General features: G+C 38.6%; 2 protein-coding genes and 1 long non-coding RNA gene across 15 annotated transcripts in view; 2 read left to right on the top strand and 1 right to left on the bottom strand.

The window, feature by feature from the left end:
* PAXBP1 (PAX3 and PAX7 binding protein 1) overlaps positions 1-9504 on the top strand; it is a 26516-nt gene extending 17012 nt beyond the window's left edge. For all 3 annotated transcript variants that reach the window (XM_021404454.1, XM_021404463.1, XM_021404444.1), the window contains exons 11-18: positions 1772-1971; positions 2796-2940; positions 3104-3225; positions 3929-4005; positions 4255-4321; positions 5820-5966; positions 6293-6447; positions 8068-9504. In XM_021404454.1, coding sequence (XP_021260129.1) covers positions 1772-1971; positions 2796-2940; positions 3104-3225; positions 3929-4005; positions 4255-4321; positions 5820-5966; positions 6293-6447; positions 8068-8185 — 1031 coding nt within the window. In that variant the 3' untranslated portion in view covers positions 8186-9504. The remainder of the gene's footprint in view (positions 1-1771; positions 1972-2795; positions 2941-3103; positions 3226-3928; positions 4006-4254; positions 4322-5819; positions 5967-6292; positions 6448-8067) is intronic.
* Positions 1-13565, bottom strand: part of LOC110402413 — a 15852-nt gene extending 2287 nt beyond the window's left edge. Inside the window, exons 1-2 of the long non-coding RNA XR_002441074.1 lie at positions 13477-13565; positions 12208-12352 (exon numbers count right to left, since the gene is read on the bottom strand). This is a non-coding gene — a long non-coding RNA (uncharacterized LOC110402413). The remainder of the gene's footprint in view (positions 1-12207; positions 12353-13476) is intronic.
* SYNJ1 (synaptojanin 1) overlaps positions 13539-13652 on the top strand; it is a 62587-nt gene continuing 62473 nt past the window's right edge. For 10 of the 11 annotated variants that reach the window (XM_021404417.1, XM_021404362.1, XM_021404407.1 and 7 more), the window contains exon 1: positions 13547-13652. In XM_021404417.1, coding sequence (XP_021260092.1) covers positions 13564-13652 — 89 coding nt within the window. In that variant the 5' untranslated portion in view covers positions 13547-13563. The other variant, XM_021404399.1, reaches the window with a different exon arrangement.

The following is a 13652-nucleotide window of genomic DNA, read 5'->3' as shown; positions in this document are numbered from 1 at the left end:
GCAGTGAGGCAGTGGCACAGGCTGCCCAGGGAGGTGGTGGAGTTCCTGGAGGTGTTCAAGAGCCGTGTGGATGTGGCACTGAAGGATATGGTTAGTGGGCACAGTGGGGATGGGCTGACAGTTGGACTGGATGATCTTAGTGGTATTTTCCAACCTTAATGATTCTGTGATTCTTTGGCATGTTTTCTGGAGCGTCCAGAAACACTGTGACAAAAATTTTATAGGCTTTTATTACAGCAAACTTTGCAGATGGCAGAAAATGATGTTGACTGCAAACATTGCAGAAAGGTCCTATACTGACCGTTTTGAAATTCCTCCATGGTTTTATGATCGATTTGCTCAAAGTAGCCTTAATTATGCATAACCCTAATGATACAATTAATAGAATTATAAGTTAAACGTAATGTCTCATAAACATAAACACTAGGAGTAATGTAAGAAACTTGAAATTGGGGAAAATATAAATAGTTTGATTAAATGGTTGAAAGGCAAACAGAATACTAGAGGTAACTGTGAAGCCAGTGGCAAAGTAATAATCCTATTACTTTTTCACCTTGAGTACAGTTATCACTAATGAAAGAAAATTTAATCAAATTAGAAGAAACATGGAGAAGCAGATCAGTAGAGACCATGTATACAGAACTGTATGTATATATGTGAGAAGGGATGATGCAGCCAGGAGAGTGATGTTTATTTTGTACATTGTGAGAGCTGGGGGCATGAAGTGAAATGATCAGAAAATGAGTCGCTTTTTGCAGAGTGTGTAGTAAAAATGCTGAAATCATAGCTGTAGGTGGTTGTGGAGAGCCAAAGTATACCTAGATTAAAAAGCAATTAAATAAGCTGTCCAGAAGTGCATCAGAAGTGCAAAAAATCACACCTTTAGTTACTGGCCCATCACCAAAATTGCAGATGCAGGCTGAGAGCTCTGATTGAACTTAGGAGCTACTTTAGAGTTGGTAGGTGCTGTAATTCACTTTGCAAGTTAAATGATCTAGATTAAAAATTCTGTGTGGCTGTATTGCCTTTTGTAACTCAGCACTCCTACATTTACAGAAGTCTTTTTAACAAATATTGTCAGTTTCTGAGTAAGCATAGGATTTGTGAAGAGCTTTTTAATCATTCGTAGCTAACCCTCACGACAGCCCAGAATGAGTACTGAGCTACATGAACAGAGGGATGCGCTTCAGACCTGCTGCCTTTATCTGTAGCATTTTTATCTGGATCACAGCATGAACAGTGTGTTAATGTAACATTATCTAACTTCGTGCTGACTCCTCTCGACCTGTTATTTGTACTAGTTATTGTGTGAAATTAATAATTGTAACTGGACATTTAAACTGACTGCAGCAAAAATGTCCAATTAAAATCGAACTAACCCTGGGAAATGTTGGGAAGTGTTGTGTTGTTGTGTCTGCCAGCACCCACTCTGTCTGAAGCGCTAATTCAATTGCTACATCTCAAGGATGCCCTGCACTTGCACTTGAATGAAAAAAGTGGAATAGTGTGAGTTGGAAGGTACTTAATGATCAGCTGCTCCAAATACCGGTGCTAAACAAGGCCAGCTTTGAAGTTAGATCCATGCTGTTCTCCTGCCTTTATGAATGCATGTAATTATTTAAGGCAAAATGACTAGAAGTTTTAAGGCTAATAGTTTTTTTGGTTATGTTGGTAGGAGTTGGCTTATGCCAGTCAGCATTGAAGTCTGAAAGAGGTTTTTATGTGCAGTAGGTGATTAACTTGTTGCTATTTTTTTCTTCCTCGTGACCAGACCGTATATTGAAAGAATCCAGCAAAGTTTTTGAAGATGTTTTGGAAAGCTTTTACTCAATTGATTGTATTAAGTCACAGTTTGAAGCTTGGCGTTCAAAGTACTTCGCTTCCTACAAGGATGCCTATATTGGCCTCTGTTTGCCAAAGTTGTTCAACCCTTTAATCAGACTTCAGCTGCTTATCTGGACTCCTTTGGAGGTAAGGTCCTGGGCACGCAGTATTCACAGAAGCTTCTGTATAGTGTAGTTCTTTCACACATCTGCAGAGCAAGGTGAATTGTACCTTTTGACATGTGCTTCTCATAAATGCATGTTGTAGGCCTGAAGCTCAAAGTGGACACCTCTTTTGGGTTGAAGTGCTTTTCTGGGGAGTTCCTGGACTATTGCCCTCCGTGTTCCTAGCAGGCCAGAGCTGAATTCAGCACATGCTGGCACCTTCTCAGGGAGAAATATAGACCAAAAAACAAATTCTGTATTAAATACACATTTAAGTTTTAAAATATTTCAGAGAAAAATGTGATTCTAGACATGATATTTCTTTAAGAGAAGTGGACTGAAAAAGCCTGTTTTTCAGTAGGGTTGTGATCTATGTCTCTACATTATACATCTTTCTTTCTCCCACCTACCCCTTCGTACCTCATAGAGCTCTGGCTGGCAATTTTCAACTCTTGCTCATAGTACTCATCGCCCAGTAATTAGGTAAGGAACATGGGAGGAGCAGGACAGCACAATTGCAACACAGTGTCCCTGGCAAGTATTCTATGTCCAGCTTGTATGTGTGCTGTCATGAGTAGCCATCAGGACAAACAGTTCACCTAATTTTGGCCTCCCATTGTTCTTCCTAGCAGTGAAAGCTCCTTAAGTATTTATTCTGCAGTCAAGAGCTTATTTTCAAAGTACTGGTAGGAACTTGCTTTTTCCTGCCATGTTGGCTTTTACTGGGAGGTGTATTTTTATTGTTTTAACGTGTTGGCTTCAAATGTCTGTTTAGGAAGCTAATATCTTCTCAATTCATTTTATTAGGGCAAATGTCGAGATTTTGAGACTATGTTGTGGTTTGAATCGTTGCTCTTTTATGGCTGTGAAGAACAGGAGCAAGAAAAAGATGATGCTGATATTTCACTGTTACCTACTATTGTTGAGAGAGTCGTTCTTCCTAAATTAACAGGTATAATCTTAGAAAGAAAAAAACAAAGAGGGGGAGGAGAAGGAAGTTGGTGCTTATTTATGCCATTAGATTTTACTGCTTTGTAAATTACTATCCTAAATGGCTGTCCTTTTACCTGTATTTGAGCATTTGCAAAGTGGAGTAATTCTTTAATCTCTTCTAGTGATTTCTGAAAATATATGGGATCCTTTTTCTACAACACAAACATCAAGAATGGTAGCAATTGTACAAAAACTAGTAAATGGATATCCTTCGGTGGTTAATGCTGAAAACAAAAATACACAAGTAAGTTTGTTGTTTTGTCTTGTTTTTTCATAAATATCTTGGATAAGTTAAGGAATTTGAGTATATTTGTAATACACTGTATTGGAAAAAACGTAGGATGTTTAATGAGGGTCAAAAGGGAGTTGTTTGGGTCTTTTTAATTATTTGATGTTCTGTTGACTAGTTAGAGATAGCAAATGTACTAAGACTTGTTGGTCTGCAGTTTTTGCTTTAAGGATCAGCTTAAACCTAGTTAGACTTTTCTTTTTCTCCCAAATGTATTGGGGAAAAAAATCATAATTTGGTGGTTTTGCTTGTCTTCTATGAATATAAGACCTAATGTCATGAGTTCAGGTTCCATGTGTAATGCATTGCCTTTAGGACAATGGGAGATTGGCTGAAGTTTGTGTGTGCAGGGAAGACAGCAGAGGATTAAAAATGACAAAACCGCTGACTTCATTATAGCTAATTGTGTAGGCAGGCTTAATGATAAAGTAATTCCATTACCTTCAGTATTTATTGAAATTGTCAAGTTTCAGATCTAACTTCTAACCATTATAGATTTCTCTAAGACTCCGCATGTGTGCTTAAGTATGTGTGCTTTTGACCTAAATGTTCTTTATGGTTTCTTTTTTTTGTGATCCTAAAAGTAAATTTCTGAGTGCTTAACTATGAAGTATTACTTTGGTTGCTATTAAAAAATAAATAAATTAATCTGTTTCAGATGCTTTTAAAGGCACTGTTGCTAAGAATGAGGAGAACACTAGATGATGATGTATTCATGCCCTTATATCCAAAAAAGTAAGTTTGCTTTCAACTATGGTATTAGACCTCTCTATTAGCAGGTCATAGCTGGTAGGGTTTCTTCATACCTCTATGATTTGCTGGCTGGATGCAGGAGAAAATTAATTACCATGAGAAATTATCAAAAAACAAGCAGAATGGAAGGGAGTATTTATAGAAATGAACTTTGTGTGGGAAGGAGGAAGTCAGGAAACTTCAGACAGAAGTGATCTTGTTTGCTCATTAAAGAAATCTCTTACTTTCCAGCATCTTAGAAAACAAGAACTCTGGTCCATATTTGTTTTTCCAACGCCAGTTTTGGTCTTCTGTTAAGGTAGGTCCCTAAATGCATCTGGTAAATTTTTGGTACAGACAGTGTAGCAATAAAATCCCCTTCATATTTGTGGAAAATGGTAGATGGAAAACTGCCTTCTCTTCTGTTGAAAGAACTCTGAAGTAGGATTCTTAGCTTTCGATAATACACTGTACCCTCTTCAAAAGATTGCCAAGTGAAAGGGCATCATTTTAATTTCTACACAGTGGGTTTATTTGGCACATTCAACAACCAAGGTTTTTTGATGTCATTGTGTTTGTCAAAAAAAAATGTTTTTATTTTACTTTTGCAGTAATCAGAGGATTTTTTTCTGTGTTTATTTTAAGTAGTAGGGGAATTTTCGTGAAAATAACTTGGATAAACAGATTATTTTCTATATCCTCCTGGAAAACCTGTTGCTATTTGTAAAATATGCAGCAGTTCTGATCTTAGTCTGCATTGTGTAGAACGTGCAGTATAGAGTTGTCAGAGGTCTGTAAGAAGCTGTAAGTGTCGTAATTTTTATCTTTCTATTGGAAATGTTAACTCAGCTAAATAGGGAAGTATGAGACGTTGATTGAACTGCTGAATTCCATAGTCATGCAAACAGAAGTTTTATCTGGATTTTTTTCTGTTTAAAAGTGAAGGAGAACCTTATATTGAATGGGTTTGCAATCACATAATTTACTTTAAACATTCAACTCTGAATTCTTTCACTTAGAAATAAAAGTCAACTTCTTAAATGCTGTCTAGAGCAAAAAGGGCATGAAGCTTATTTATGAATGGCTTGTGTCCCTTAAGAATGAAATTGCCCACTTCTGGCAGTATTTCTTGGAGCACGGGCCACTTAGAACTATACGTGCAGTTATCGCTTTTTTTTTTTTTGAAAGCTATAGAAACAAGCAAGGCAGTTATAGCATCAAAGAAGATCAGAAATAGAAGCTGGGAAACAAGCCCCTTATTACTATTTTCTGCCGATCTGCTTTAACAGTGAACTGCCAGCCGTGTTCCTTTCTACTAGGCTGGCAGCAGTTTTCCACAGGCTGTATGCCACTGGAGAATAACAGCTGTACTGCTGGCTTAGGCAGCACTTCCCTTCAGACAATTGCTGTGCCTGTTGTTTCAGCGTGCCTTGGAAATAAGGGTATGCTGACAGCATGCATGGGAATCTCATTGACGAGAGGCTGTGAATTTGCCCCCATGTGGCGTATGCTAGCCTTACTTGACTTGATTTTGACATCAAATTTTGAAAACAAACTGGCTTGAAACTTTAGGGTTTTTTTCACTGATCCTTCAGGCAAAACATAAACAACATTGAGATGATGGTTGTTGTATGAGAACTTATAACACTCTAAACGGTTACTTGAAAAATTCTGAATACTTTTGGAACTAACAGAAGGCATGTTTTCCTCGCTTTACTTAAGCCAAACTGTTGCACTTAAAGAGTCTCTAGATATTTGATGAACTTTAAAGATTCATGACAATTTAAATAATTATTTTCCCTGTATTGTATTTTCAGTTATTAGGAAACTTTCTCCAGTGGTATGGAATCCTTTCAAACAAAACTCTCCAGGAGCTGTCAATAGATGGTCTACTAAATAGATACATTCTTATGGCTTTTCAAAACTCTGAGTATGGAGATGACAGCATTAAGAAGGCACAAAGTGTGAGTAATATCGAACAAAATATTTAAAATGTAGTTAAAACTTGAGGTTACCTCTGGCATCTTGGCTGTGATATTAATTAATATTGTAATATCAGTGAACCAAAGAGAGAACCTTCTCTGGCTTATACTTGCAGGTATTTCAGATATACTGGAGATTTAGTGCTTTACTGCTTGAATTTTGGAATTTATGGAGGGGGTTTCCTGTTTTATTCAGTTGAGCCTTGTAACTGCAGTCTTAGCTGGTGACTTAACAAGCTGTGTCACTAAACTTTTAATATCTTGTTGTTGTTTTTTTTTTTTTAACTTTTCTTTCCTGTTCTGTCTAGGTAATTGCTTGCTTTCCTAAACAGTGGTTTGCTAATCTAAAAGGAGACAAGACTATTTCTCAGCTAGAAAACTTCTGTAGATACCTTGTTCATCTGGCTGATACAATTTACAGAAACAGCATTGGTTGCTCTGATGTAGAGAAAAGAAATGCAAGGTGAGTTAGTTTGAGCTATTCAATTGCAATTCTTGTGCTTTGTGTTATTTGTATGCAAACGTTGGTAAATATCTCCATTCTGCTGCAAGTCTTTTGAAAGTTTGTTGAATTCAAACTTTAATTTTTTTTGTGGTATGGTAGATAGGATGGATTTTTTAAAGGTATTTGAAAACAGCAGCTGCTGAAAATCATTAAGCATTCATATCATTTTGCAGTACTTCTTAGTGGCCTCGATTGTGGCAGATTTTGTGGTTACTTGTTCTGGACTGCTTTACCTTGTAAACCTGTTACAAATTCCTACATAATGGCTCCTGAATTACAGATTGTGCTTTTGTATATGGTGCAAAAATTCTGTCTTCGCTTATGCAGCCAACTCGATGAACCTGTTTTCTCCTTGATCAGAGTAATTTTACTTGTATCTGATTACCAGCATAATTAAAAGTTTGGGTGAGGTGCGTGCATGAATGTGGCCACTAGCCAAGTAACCTGAAATGCTTTGTAGTGGGTTGTTTTAATCAGTGATAAACTTTAAATCCATGTTGTTACACTGATATGCAGGAATATAACTATATTGGAAGATTGTTTGTTCTTGTGCTGTTGCATGGGGAGAGGTTGCAAGGTCAGTAGTTCAGCTGTTCCAGAAAACCTACTTAACAAACTGAAACTTGAATCCCTGATACCTGCATTAGTCACTGTTGATATCTGAATTTGCCTGAGCCATTGTTGAGTTACTCTTCAATTATTGAGACTCTCAGTGGAATTAGATCCTTCTTTTTTTTTTTTTTTTTTTTAAATTACGCATAGCACTGAAATACAGAGACAGGAATTTCCCTCGGCGTGTAGCAGACAAGTCTTGCTTAGGAGCCTTTTTTTCTGTATCAGTTGTTATTTTGTCCCCGTTAAGCACATAAAATAAGTCTGCAGCAGAAATATTATTTTGCGTAATGAAAGAATGACATTTCTGTTCATGTAAAACTTAGTGTAGTTGTTTGAAAGAAAAATGCGTGAATTTCTCCTGAGAAGGAAGCCTGTCTTTTATCCATATCTGTTGATATTAGTTTTCCAAATGTTGGATGCCTTTTCACAAACCAGCTAGTTTCATTTTTAAGATGAATTTTAAACCTCTTGTATTTTTTAATGGGACGTGGTGAAAATTCATGTCCACATTCCTTGCTAGATACTAAAATTGTTCTTGACAGTTGGAGAAGTACATTTCTCCCAGGACTGAGATTGACCTGAATTGTAATGCAATTTGGTGGTGGCAAGCTTCAGACCTTTTCAAGGCATCTGTTAAAATGCATTTGCTGTTTGTTGTTTGTTGGTTGTTTTCTTTTTTTTTGGCTCAAACGTAATTCATCAAGAGAGCTGTGACTCACTGTACACAGTACCATAAATAATCCAAGACTTTTTCTTTAGTTTATACTGCGTCTAATATTGAATGACTAATTCCTACTTCCTCTTTCCAATTTCATTGCTAAGCTGATGACCAACTTAATATATCAGACTAAGCAAACAGGGAGATGATGCAAAGTTACCCGAAACTGATTTGCTGTACTGTCATATTGCGGTATTCTGTTAACACTTCTGCATGATTGTTATTTTTTTTGTTTGTTTTTTTAGGGAGCAAATAAAGCAGATCATAAAGCTTCTAGCAAGTATACGAGCACTGGATCATGCTGTGACAGTTGCAAATGATCACAATGTAAAAGAGTTAAAAATTTTAATAGAAGGAAAATAGTCTTTTCTGACATCTCGTCGTGAGCTTTAAAACCATTCCTGTTGTGTAATTTATGTACATATGTAAAGTTTCTTAAACTGTAAAGTATTGATCTTTGTTTTAATACAAAGTGCATTCTTATACACAGCATCCTTTAAAATAAATGAAAAAGTTGGCGTTCTTTGGAAACAAAAATGAAATTCCAAGGTAGTCATCTTCCCAGAAATCAGGCTGTCCTCAAAGTTTCTGAAAATCTTGTTTACAAAAACACTTTGTACCCACAATTAGTAGTCATCTACTCCTTTGTTAATTGTTCCATGGCTAACTGGAATGTGTATAATATATTAAGTGTAATGCAATGCGTGCATATATTTATACCACCATGTTACTTTCACACTGGATATGGAGATCTTTTACTGTTAAAAGCTTTTCCTTTTTCTAAAAATTACTTGTTTTGGAAATAAAATGATCATATTATTGGTCAAAAGCTTAAATCTGTGAAAATCATTTGGCCTAATTAGTAGAGACGTTTTCAAATGCGACCAAACCTTTAAAAAGCAGCTGTGCTGCGCTCAGACTGGAATTCTTAAGACTATTCTTAGAAACAAGAGACAAGAAAACTCAAATCAGTGTACAACTATTTTCATAATTCAGGCAGTCAATGTAAACTTGTGATTATTGTGCAAGTTTACAGTATTTCCTAATCCCCAAATACCTTTCATTTGCAAGGAAAAATAGTTCACCTGTGAACTCTGGGCCCTCGGTGGTTAAGTTCACTGTTTGTATCCCTTTTTTAACTTCATATCGGCAATCTATTTCTTCTGATTGATGTGGCTAAAGATATAAAGCCAAATGAAGGTGGAGAAAACTTTATATCCTAGAATTTGAAGTGTTTATACCGTAGTAAATATTCAAATGTTACATTTCCTGCTAAATACCAGCTAAGAATACAGTCTTGGAAAACAAAGCATTTAATTTTTTGGAAATTAGAAGGAAAATCCTTTTAAAACAGGGTGATCCATGTTGGAACACTAATGATTTGATCTTGGGGTCTGAGGCACGTTAACAACTGTAATAGCCTTGGATTAAGAGCTGTTTTCCTGGTGAGCCCTACATTTTGGGGGAATTATAGCAATAAATTGATATCCGGAATAACATAAGATTCACTGTATTTTAAGCTCATGTTGTGGTATAAATGAGTATATTAAAAATGTACGATTTGTAACATGCACACTTCATTTGGACACTGAACAATTGTTTTTCTGAACTGTTGGGATTGATGGAGTACATTCAGAATATCTGCTTTTAAAATTTGTTTCAATAAACTTGTCTGTCAAGGAGCTGCTGCAGTGCAACTTGTTAAGCTTTATTCCTTTACATTGTAAAGGAACAAATATATATGCTAACTATCTCAGTCATCTCAAACTTTTGCTTTTCTTCTAACACAGCATATATACACCTTCAAAACTTAAATGCAGGTTTGCAAGTGCAGTTTCAGTAGGTGTGCACTACTAATAGAGCTACAAACCTTAAGACAACTTTATATGCTGTTATTAAAAATGTAGGCATTTTGCTCCAGTTTGGATAATGATAGAAGAAGAAAATATCTTCCTTCTAACCTCTTTAAATCTACAGAAAATCTTTTTTCGCGGTAGGTTGTAGTCATTTTCTTAATTGACTGCTTAGAAGACCAGCTAGTCAGACTGCATTTAGCCCATCCTCCCTCTCCCACATTGCTGCTGTGTGGCTGTGATGTCTAAGCTGTTGCACATTGGAGGAATTTCTCCTTTGTATCCTTATACGTTATGTTTGGAGAACGACGCACAGAGATATGCGAAGTATTCTTACGAGTTGATGAGTAATATAATTTCTCATTTGGGGCAACATTTCCCATATAGGAATGGCTAGGATTGCATTGATACTTAGACTTTATGTAAATACTGTTAGCCAAGTTCTTTTATAAACAAAATAACCGCTTCCACTTCAACCATTCTTCAGCCATATTTCTCATTCCTTGACCCACATTAAACGCTAGTAGTAAAGCGGTTGCACTGCATGAAATGGTCTTTAAAAACATTGCACATCTGCTGCTCGGTTGAGCAAACTGCTTTAAAATTGAGCAGTTCAGCACAACTGCTTTAAAATTACTTCTCTCATGGTTGGCTGTGTGTATCTTACCATTTACCATCAAAATCGGCACACGTAAAACATTCAGAGGCTGATGTCCTGGAAGATGATGAAATCCCGCATGACATGGCAATCTTATTTCTACTCAGAACTATACAGGGATTCTCAAGATCTAGTAACCTCTTTAGTAGCTAGCATTGTCTAGAAACAGGAAAGAGGTGTAACACTACATGTAAAATTTGGGTCATTCTGAATTGCGATGCATAGGATAATATGTTACAGAATGGTTACAGTTATTTTATTACATTACTACTTTATGATACAATTATTTTTGTAGTTTTGTAGGTATTACATAATTACCTTTTCCCGAAAAGTCATCCATAGCAAAGATAAAAAACCTGGCCCTTTGCTATTACAGACAACAAAGTGAAAAGCTGATATTTAAAACAGAGAAGCTTGAGGAAAATCTGCAGATATACGGAGCCGTGTGGTTCCTCTTTCTCCTCCTTTCAGCTACCTCTCATTTTCTGCAAAAGTTTCCTATCTGTTGTTCTGCTTTCAGTTCTAAGTTGTTCTACAAAAAACACACGTTCAAAGGAACTCTAAATATACATACACATGTATGCATGGAAGAGGGGATGTGAACCTGCGGTTTTTATGTGCTATAGTGCTTTGGTTTCGTGACTTCATGAGGTACGCTTCAGCAGGCTGCACTCTTCTTTTATGAGTGGCAGAGCAGAAAAGCAGTATCCCTCAAGTTTGTTAGTTGCCTCAGTGAAAATTAAATATTTCTGCGAAAGTCTGCGTGGTGTGTTCAGAAAAGGGAACTGTGAGGAGGCTTCAAAAATGATTGTTGCAAGAAGGATGGTTGTGGTTTTCTGGGAAACTCAATAGAATGGATCAGAGTTTTTCCTCTGTGTATGGTACTCCAAACAAAATTTTTGATAGCCTTGCAATACAATGATTAGTTGAATTGGTCTATCTGCAGCATGAAATAATGTATTATTTTTTGTTCAAGAGCACTTCATTTTTGTATGGAACTAAAAGTCTTGCCCTAAATATTCAGAAATAGGTGAATGGGAATAAAATAGAGACAAACATACTTAATAATCTAAGATCCTACAGTTCGAGTCTCTGCTCCAAACAACGACTTTAGCATGTTTTTTTTTTTCATATATGTGAACTGTCCCATCGACTCCACTTTTGTGCTTTACACGCATATTTAAATGTTTTCATAGCACAGATGAATCTCCAAGATCTGGTGTGATATTCTTCATACATCTTTAAACTTCATAAATCTTTAAACTTCAAATTTAAAAATATTTTCATAGCCTAAATTTCAACAAAGCTCCTGAGTATTGTCTTATTTACTGTCTTAAGACTAGTGATACCTTGCCAAGTACCTCCAGCACTTGCTCCTGTTCAACTCTATGCAGTCAGTGATTGCCCAGCCTTCCCATTTCTCAAGCTCACTCTGTACGGCCTCTCTACCCTCGAGGGAGTCAACAACTCTTCCCAGTTCAGAGTTGAACAACAACTTAACCAGTATACCTTCAATTTCCACACACACACACGTTGTTTATGAAGATATTGAAGAGAAGTGGCCATAAAATGGAGCCCTGTGATAGCCCACCAGTGACTGGCCACTATTCTAATGGAACCCCATTCACTATAGCCCTTTGAGCCTGACCCATCAGCCAACCGTTTACCCATCACATTATGTTTTTGTCTAGCCATATGCTGGACATTTTGTCCAGTAGCATACTGGGGCGAACAGCATTGAAAGCTAAAATATTACATCTACTGGCTTCCTATGGTCAACGAGGTGGGTAACCTTGTCACATAAGGGAATTAAGTTAGTTAAACAGGACTTTGTGAATTCCACTTCTCTCAATTTTATGACAAAGCTCTCAAACCTGTTCTGTAGTCTCCTCTGCAGCTTGTAACAGAACTCAACACAGTTCAGCAGAGCTCCTGTGAGGTAGCACCCCTCCTCCGCTTACATGCTGGATGGAAATTTCCAAAGTGATATTTAAGGTCTGGAGGTGAAACTTTTGAGGCCTGTCAGGAGGAAGCAGGGATGAGCCATGGCTCAGTGTTCCCTGACACTTCCCATGCCCTCATTGCACCTTTTGTGCACATCTTCCTGTGTGCGCTGCCATTCAGGAGCCTGTCCCTATGGCATTTCTGCCTGCTGTAATAAATATGCAGCAGGGACTGGGGCTGATTGTCTTTCAAAGAGAATGCAAAGGGAGAACTTCATAGAATCATAGAATTGCTCAGGTTGGAAAAGACATTCAAGATCATCAAATCCAACTCAACCTAACCATACTACCCTAACTCCAACAACCCACCGCTAAATCATGTCCCTGAGCACCACATCCAAATGGTTTTTAAACACATTCAGGGATGGTGACTCAACCACCTCCCTGGGGAGCCTGTTCCAGTGCTTAACAACCCTTTCTGTAACCAAGTTTTTCCTGATATCCAACCTAAACCTCCCCTGGCGCAACTTGAGGCCATTTCCCCTTGTCCTGTCACCTGTCACCAGTGAGAAGAGACCAGCCCTGCTCTCACTGCAATCACCTTTCAGGGATTTGAAGAGAGCAATGAGGTCTCCCCTCAGCCTCCTCTTACCCAGATTAAACAGCCCCACTTTCTTTAGTTGCTCCTTGCAGGGCAAGCCCTTCACCAGCCTTGTTGCCCTTCTTTGGACCTGCTCCAGCACCTCAATGTCCTTTCTGTACTGAGGCACCCAAAACTGGAGATAGTACTCGAACTGGGGCCTCACCAGTGCCGAGTACAGGGGCAGGATGACTTCCCTAGTCCTGCTCACCACAGCATTCCTGATCCAAGCCAGGATGCCATTGGCCTTCTTGGCCACCTGGGCACACTGCTGGCTCATATTCAGCTGACTGTCCATCAGCACAGCAAGGTCCCTTTCCGTCACGCAGCTTTCCAGCCATTCCTCCCCACACCTGTAGGGTTGCCTGGGGTTGTTGTGACAAAAACGCAGGCCCCGACACTCGGCCGTATTGAAACTCATATGGTTTACCTTGGCCCATCGATCCATGTGGGATCGATTCATGCGGGGGGGGGGGGGAGGCGTCTTATTTGTTCCTAAGGGCTCGGGTCCCTCCCGATGGCCCCATTACGGCCCCTGACTCGCCCTGACAGGAACCCACCTCACCGCCCCAGGCAGCGGGAGCTTAACAGCCGCCCTCGCGCCGTCGCCTCATGCCCTTCTCAGACTTCCGGTGGCGGGAGGCGCAATGCGGAAGGGACGGCGGGGCCGGAGCGGAAGTGAGGTGCCGCCGGCTCCCGCGGCAGGGAGCGGAGCGGGCGGCAGCTGGCGCGGCCG

The sequence above is a fragment of the Numida meleagris genome, chromosome 1, assembly GCF_002078875.1.
Source record: "Numida meleagris isolate 19003 breed g44 Domestic line chromosome 1, NumMel1.0, whole genome shotgun sequence".
Lineage (NCBI taxonomy): Eukaryota > Metazoa > Chordata > Aves > Galliformes > Numididae > Numida > Numida meleagris.
This window is presented reverse-complemented; position numbering and strand designations above follow the sequence as displayed.